At 38.6% G+C, this 8,451-nt stretch overlaps 1 protein-coding gene across 1 annotated transcript; it reads right to left on the bottom strand.

Moving 5' to 3' along the window:
• Positions 1–2,633: 2,633 nt before the first annotated feature.
• On the bottom strand, positions 2,634–6,194 carry LOC113757114. Its single transcript, XM_027300522.1, has one exon. It carries the CDS (start codon positions 6,192–6,194, stop codon positions 2,634–2,636), a length of 3,561 nt encoding a protein of 1,186 aa, XP_027156323.1.
• Between the last annotated feature and the right edge of the window lie 2,257 nt (positions 6,195–8,451).

Here is an 8,451-nt window from a genome sequence, read left to right as displayed (position 1 = left end):
TGAGATGTGAATTGAAATTTGCAGATATCATTTTACAGGGGTGGTTATTATCTGTTAGTTAAAGTTTAGGAGTTTGAATTTTACGGGGTAGTGAAAAAAACGTGCGGGAAATGTGGGAAAAATATGAGCATAATTATAGGATTTGTAGGAGCGGTTACATGATTAGTTAAGAGATAAACATTTTTTAATTATAAAAATGTAAAATTCTATTAAAATAGCATTCAAACTTTTGACAATTTTGGAAGCTTCCTATCCAAAACCCCCTCAGCAATACATATAGATATACTAAATGATAGTTATGGTAGCGAAATAGTTTTTACCTAATATAACATGTTGTTGCACTTTTAACGATCATTTGATTTATTGTTGGACCTATTCACCTAAATAGAATAACACCTAAAATTATGGAAGTAATAAGTTTCCTATCTAAAATAGTAAGTTAAGCCTAATAGATTAGTAACTTTTATATCTCAAAAGGTAAATTGGAATAAATATTAAACTTAATTTTTAAATAAGTAGATTACTACTTTATATCCCAAACTTACTTTTAAAAGAGTAAGTTTAGTTCAAATAATAGTAAGTTTTTATACATAAATAATAATTCTTACTAATAAATAGAAATGTATAAAAGTATTTATCGAAAAAAAGTATAAGAACGGAGTACCCATTTTCCTTAAATAAATATTTATTTATCTAACAACATTATATTGAAATGCATTTTTCGATAATAAAACCAGTTCTATATGGCTTTCCCCCATTATAAGTAAAGATTAAACCCATTTTCCGTAGAGGCCCATTCATATATTCAAACGTGTGTTTCAATTTAAAAGTTTCAACTCTTTATGGCTTTCCTCTCTTACAACAACATAATACCCAAGGTGCCTTAAAGACACAATGTTTTATCAGATAAAATGAAAATAATCCCGTTGTTGAATAAAAGACCATCTCTTTATGTCTTTTGGACCGTTACACGAACAGAGTAGCAAGGTGCCTTAAATAGAAATGTATTTATCGGAAAAAAAAGTATAGTTAAACCCGTTGTCTTATAAACGACCAGCTCTTTATGGCTTTCGTCCATCATACGGTCAGGAGTACCCAATTTTCTTAAATTGGGTACTTCATTTATCGGAAAGCATACAAAATAAACACATCGGTGTTTATTAAAAGAACCCCACTTTTCAATGCTTTCGTCCGATTTCGCGCTTCTTCCTTACTACTATACATACTGTGTTTAGCTTATCCGCCAAGCTTCGCGCCTTTTTTCCCTGCCCTTACTTCAGCGTACGACCCCCTCACTTTGGAAGTTGCTTAATTTAGGCACTCCACATTTTACATTTGCAGTTGTAATCCCCCAACACCAACAGCCCTCCAGGTTGCAGGTAAAGAAGCCCTTTACAGGTGTCCATCATCCACACTTCCCCTATCATTTGTGGTCACAATCATACCGCAGCAACTTTCCACACCTCTTCTCTTATTCCTAAACATACCGCAGCAACATCCTATTTCAGTTCTTGATATTCAAATACCTTCAAAGTACTTTCAAGGTCTTGCTTGGCACTTGAGATTGGATCATGAGTTTCTTTATTCTAACGGCATCTTCTAATGAACTATATAAGCATGTGTAGATCATATGCTTCACTTATCTATTGAGTGAGACATTAATTGAATGTCAAAATAATAAACATGGGATTGGCATTGTAAAGGAACCAACGTATTGATCCCAATTGATAACTAATCTCGTAATTGATATGAAAGCATTTTACTAGTTATGGTTAGAAGTTTTTGGCGATGTTGAAGATCGGGTAAAAACATCATCCTTAAAATACCAACTCCAAGAATGGCGAGCACGTGGCCGTACCTGGGTACGGTGATGAGAATAAATTTCTGAAGCAGATCCCTCAATCAAATCTCCATTAGTAGATTTAATAGGTGCCTCCCCTGGTAGTTTAGTTAAAATCTTGATTAAAATACATATCAAGCTTAATTTTTTTTGGATTTTTTTTTTTTTTTTTTTTTTTTTTTTTTAAAAAAAAAACCTTATACCGTTTATTGATAAAAAATATCACGTTTACATCGCATCTGCCAAACAGAGTGCAAAAAGAAAGAAATTGCTCAAACCAGAGCAGCAAAAAATAACAGCAGCAAATAGCCAAAAACACAAGTAACAGCAACCAACGCTTGGAATCTTGTGTGGATGAACTAGACCCCATTCCAGAAAATCCAAATGATTAGGAAACCCGAAAAATTAGGGATAGCTAACCTATCCAACTTGAGTCTCCACGAACCAATCGTGGCAATTCCAACCATGAATCATACACTATGTTGGACTTTAACTCAGTTCCAACCTTAGATAAGCGGTCTGCAGGCAAATTCGCTTGACGATAACAATGAGTGACGGATTGAAAAGAAATGCCTAAAAGTGAGCAATTGTCCAGCTCTCGTGCCAAATCCCATGGACATCTACTAATCCCCTTAACCATTTGGACAAGAAGTGACGAATCTGATTCCAAATGCAAGCAAAAGAACCTCGCATAACACAAAAGCTTAACTCCAAATACACAAGCCTTCAACTCTGAATGTAAACTCGGTATGGACAACCCAATAACACGCAAACCCAACAAAAAAACCCCGAGCTATTTCTCAAAAACCCCCCACGCCACTCCTTCCCGATTACCAAGAGAACTACCATCGGTATTCAGTTTACATGTCGTCAAGACTGGAGGGATCCACCTAACCAGGGATGAATTAAATGGTTTTTGCCAACTCACCAGTGAAGAGTAAAAACATGGCCACGAGTACCTTCCAACTCCAATGTCTGTAAAATGTAATTGGAAAATGTCATAGAGATCAGAAAGAACAAAAGTATTAATCTGCATGACCGACAACACCTTGCCTTCCCAAACCGCAATATTCCTAGCTTTCCAAAGATGCCAGCAAATCAGCGATGGCAGCAGCTGATAAACCAGTTTAAGCTTAATGTTTTTAGCTGGCAGCAACCACCATTGAATGACTGCATGCTTTACCGTTGAAGGAGTGACAAACTGGCCAATATCAACCTGAAACGATTTCCAAACTTGGCGAGGGATTTCACCTGTACAGAAAACATGATCAATAGAATCAAACCCAGGATTTTGGCAGCAAACGCAACGAGATGGTCCGCACACACCAAAGCGCTGCAACACATCCTGAACCGGCAGTCTCCAAGACAGCATTCTCATCATAAAGAATGAGATTTTTGCTGGCAAGTCTTTCACCCAAATGGTAGATGAAAAGATTGACGTATTGGCAACGGTGCGGACCACCTTATAGGCTGAAGAAAAGGAAAATGAACCAGAAATTTCTAAATCCCACACCATCCTATCAGGTTGATTAGAAACAACATCCGGGGGAATGATTTGTAGAATCGTAGATACAATGTTTTCTGGGAGCCATTGTCGAAGCATTGGAATGTTCCATTGACCATTTGAAACAAAATCCGCCACTGTGTGATCTCCAAAAATGTCGATCTGCTGACATAAAGGACCTGTACCAGTCCAATTCTCATGCCAGAAGTTTATCAAGCCATTCTGCAACACCCACTGAATATGGGAATTTGCCAAAGACTGATATGTAACCAATCTCTTCCAAGTTACCGATTGTAAAGGCTGAAATTCCGCTTCGCAAGCATGCAATTTATGTAAATATTTATTGTACATAAATTCTGCCCAAAGAGACTGACGTTGCCTTAAAGACCACCATAACTTCAATGAAAAGGCATTAAACACATCAGTCAAAGCCCTCACTCCCACACCCCCTTCGGCATACGGCTTACACAATGAATCCCATGCAATCCAATGATACCGAGACCCTTTATCAGTTGTGCCCCATAGAAAATTTGCAAATGCTTTCTCAAGGGTACGGAGAACACCCTTTGGAGGAGTTGTAGCAGCTAAGACATGAATAGGCAAAGATGATAGAACATTTTTGAGTAACACTAACCTCCCTCCAGATGACAAAAGCTTCTCCTTCCAAGACAGAATTCTCTTAGCAACTGAAGTGCAGATATCTGAAAAATAACTGCTTTTCCTTCTCCCTGAATAGAGAGTACAGCCAAGATATCGAAGAGGAAGTGACTTAGCTTGAAAACCTGAGATTTGTGAAATGACACGTTTACGAGGTAAAGTCAAAGCATCATGATCAACAAAGCAACTTTTTTGAGAATTAAGTTGCTGACCAGATACACAACAATAGTTCTCCAAAACACTCATAACTTTCTTCAAAGTACGCTTAACTCCACTGCAAAAAATAATCACGTCATCCGCATAAGCTAGATGCGTGACAATAGGGCATGAAGTAGGGACCTTGAAGGGAAGGAAGCCTCTCTGTCCTACCAAAGAATTCAGCGATCTAGAAAAAACCTCTGCCCCAATAATAAAAAGAGCAGGCGAAATGGGATCTCCTTGCCGCAGGCCTCGAGTTGACTGGAAAAAACCACATGGGGAGCCATTAATAAGAACCGAAAACCAGACATTAGAAATCAATCGCCAAATCATATCGATCCACCGCTCACTAAAACCAAAGCGACGAAGTACTTGCAACAAAAAGATCCATGAGACTCTGTCGTAAGCTTTGGCCATATCCAACTTCAAAACCACATTCCCCCCCTGATTGGGCTGCCGAATTCCAGAGATCAGCTCTTGAGCCAGCAAAAAATTATCTGAAATATGCCTTCCTCTAACAAATCCACTCTGCTGAGGAGAAATAATCTTAGGAAGGAGACGGGACAATCTATCCGACAAAATCTTTGAGATCACCTTGTTGATAAAGTTACACAAACTTATAGGACGAAATTGTGTAAAGTCTTGTGGAGATTGCAACTTTGGAATCAACACTATTGAAGTTGAGGAGATACTTCTAGGCAAAACCTCCCCACAGAAAAAGCTAATAACTGCCGCATATACATCCTCAGCCACAATGTCCCATGCAAAGGTAAAAAACTTTCCGGAGAAACCATCTGGACCAGCCGCGCTATCACCATCCATAGAAAAAACCACCAACTTAACTTCTTCTTTGGAAGGGATTTTCTCCAACATCACATTATCATGTGAGGAGATTAATCTAGGAATAACCTCAAGAGTTTCAAAGGATTGAGCATATGATTCATCCGTGAACAAACATTTAAAATATGATTCAGCCTCTCCCTCAATATCAGATGTGCTATCCAACCACTTCCCATCAGACGACTTGATGCGATGGATTAATGATCTACTTTGTCGTTCCACCACCACAGAATGAAAATACTTGGAGTTCCTATCGCCATCCTTTAACCACTTAATCCTAGATTTTTGTTGCCAAAACATATTCTCAGTTGCATGTGAACGCCTTAGCTGGGCTTGTGCTTCGTGTAATAAAACTAAATTTGGCTGAGACGGATCAGCATCATAACTAACCTCAGCATTGAGAGCACGTTGTTCTGCCACCTTTACAGCTTCAAAGATGTCACCGAATACCTCGCGCGACCACATTCGTAAGGCCATCTTTACATTCCGAAGCTTAGCTGCAAGGACCTTTAATGGAGGGCCTGAAAAATTCCCAATCCAGTTGCACCTAACCACGTCCAACAGTTCTGGTTTGGATGTCCAGAAATTCAAAAAACGAAAAGGCTTTGGTTTGTTATCCAATTTTGTATGAGCCGACAATAACAATGGAGCGTGATCTGATGGGTCTCTACACAAATGTTGTACATCGAAACCTAAGCCTAGGTTGGAAGAAACCTGATTCATAAGCAACCTGTCTAATCTTTTCCAAATACGCGCCCGACCATATCTATTGTTGCACCATGTGAAAATAGACCCTGAATACCCCACATCAAAAATTCCAGCTTGAGACATAAAGTTCAACAATTCCCAACCTTCCTCTGGTGTAAACGGCACCCCACCCCTTTTCTCCTCCTCCGAGACAATGACATTAAAATCCCCCACAAGAAGCCAGGCAGACTGAGTCGGCTTGTCCGCAAGAAGGCTATCCCATAATTCTACTCGTTGAAGGGCAGTACACTTGGCGTGCACAAATGAAAAAATAATAGGGACCGCAAATAATGCAGAATCAATTTGTAACGACAAATGTTGATTAGATTCTCCTACTTTACGACACGAAATAGAGGCTTTAAAAAAAATCCAAATATCACCCGTACTGCTAAATATAGCATGGTCCATATTAAGTCTCATCCTGATCGAATGGATCTCTGCAACTTGAATTTTTGGTTCACAAATAGCTACTAGTTGAATGGAATGGTGTTTTACCAAATACCTCAATCTTCGAAAATTTGGGGCGCGAGAAACACCCCTAATATTCCAAAACATAAACTTAATCATTGAGACAAGGAAGAGGAAGAGTTTGAGGAAACCTTGGCTTTCGATCGCAACGAACGATCAGATGAAAATTTAGCCTTGACACCTTTTGGTTTGCCATGCGTAACCACCTGTAAACCTTCCTCATGTTGGAGCTTTTCACTGACTTGTTGAATGATCAGGTCAAGATTAAAGATATCCGCAACCGCAGATGATTGTTTTGCCTGCAAATCCTCTAGCACACCACAATGAGATATATCAATGACAAGCGCATTCTGCTCCGAAGAACTAGCTTGCTGGTTTTCCTTTCCATCCATAAGTTCCAGTCCATCACCAGTGGGAGCCACCGTTATAGTATCTTCCAGTCCATCAAGATCATGCTGAGACACCACCGCCTGAGTATCAGCAGGTTCGGTGAAAATCCCAGTACAAATATTTGCTTCTTCTACAAGAGGATTCGTGTTTTTTGAAGGCCCCTCCTTATCAACCACACCCACATCCTCCTCCGTAGTAGCCGGCACAATTATTGGATGCACCTCTTTCCCAGATTGATCATCCTGTTTGCTGTTCCCAGAATGATCATCTTGTTTGCCTATTGTGGCCAAGGCAGGTGAAGAAATAGTTTGAAAACGTGCATGACCATCCTGTTTCTTGGTAGCTAACGGTCTCTGAATTTTAAGATCCGGATATAGCATATGACAATCCTCTTGGATATGTCCCTGCTTAAAACAGTGGGAACAATATTTAGGCAGGCTTTCTGGAATTAAAGCTTGCCAAAAGCCCTCATGATCACCATTACCAATCCACACCCTAGGAGTAAGAGGTTTTAGCAAATCTACTTCTACACACACCCTTGCAACACTTGGTCTTGAAGCCACCATGGTAGCAGAATCTACAAACAGAGGATTGCCCAAAATTCCCGCGATCTGGAACAAGCATTCTTTGTTAAAGTAATGCAGCGGCAGTTTTGGTAACTTAAACCAAACTGGAACCACCGAAGGCTCCTTGTCCACATGGAAAGCAGGAGACCATTTAAAGACACGCATAGGGGCACCATAAACATACCATATACCTCTAGCCCAGATCCGATGAAAGTCCACCTCATTCCCCAAGTTAATCACTACATGTCTGGAGTCTAAAAGACCAACCTTAGCAGCCTCTTTTAGATCAAGAGAAAAGAAGAATTTCCTGAGATCCTCCATAGAGGGAAGACCCTTAGAAAATTTACCAACCAAAGCAAATTTGTATGGAGCAGCAAGTGTGGTCAAATCAGTTTGGGAAAAGAGAATCGCAGGTTCCCCCCGATGAGTCGAAGACACTGCATTGATAGTCAAAATGGGCTGGGCAGCTGCATTACCAAAGAGTTCAGAAAAAGATTTCTTTTGGAATGTGGGAGAAGGAAGGGATTGCCCTCCAGCCGGAGGCTGAAGGGCAGCTTGACCTGCCATCAACCTCAAGATCACCGAAAGTTATATTTTCTTTATACACCACTTTACACAGCTTTTCACCGAAAGCTTTTTCTCAAAAAAATAAATAATTGAATATAAAGGAATTACAAATAACGAGCCATACTTCTCAAATTCGATGCTTTTGAAAATCGATGATGGAGACGAAAGTTGTTCTCCTTGAATTGAACTAGAAAACTAGCCACTCATCTTCTAATTTTTTTTTTTTTTTTGGATTATTATCACTTTATCCCTTTAAACTATATTACTACTATCAATTTAACCCCTAACATTATCTTTTAGTCATTTCACCCTATAAGTAATTCAATCCAACATGTTAAGAAATTTTAGACAAAAATATTCCGTTATTTTATAGCATTATCACATTATTATTATTATCACTTTATCCCTTAAAATTATAGTGTTACAGTCGTTTTAATTCCTAACATTATTTTTTAGACATTTTATCTCATCGTTAATCTAACTAGTATGGTCAAAAATTTTTTGATATATTTACTCTTTCTTTTTTGTATATAATTAAAAATAAAAAAATTGAAATGGTAATGCTTCCTTTTTTTTTTTAACTATATGGGATCCAAAAACATAAAAATAAAATGGTTTTCTCATATTTTTTTCACACTTATTAATATTTGGAAAAGAAAAGAAGATAGGAAAGA

Source organism: Coffea eugenioides, unplaced genomic scaffold (genome assembly GCF_003713205.1).
Source record: "Coffea eugenioides isolate CCC68of unplaced genomic scaffold, Ceug_1.0 ScVebR1_2739;HRSCAF=3822, whole genome shotgun sequence".
Classification (NCBI taxonomy): domain Eukaryota; kingdom Viridiplantae; phylum Streptophyta; class Magnoliopsida; order Gentianales; family Rubiaceae; genus Coffea; species Coffea eugenioides.
The sequence above is the reverse complement of the archived record's forward strand: the minus strand, read 5'-3'. Positions and strand labels throughout refer to the sequence as shown.

Excerpts from the sequence above, each read along its gene's own strand:
- LOC113757114 (XM_027300522.1), bottom strand. The coding sequence starts at position 6,194 with ATGGACCATGCTATATTTAGCAGTACGGGTGATATTTGGATTTTTTTT.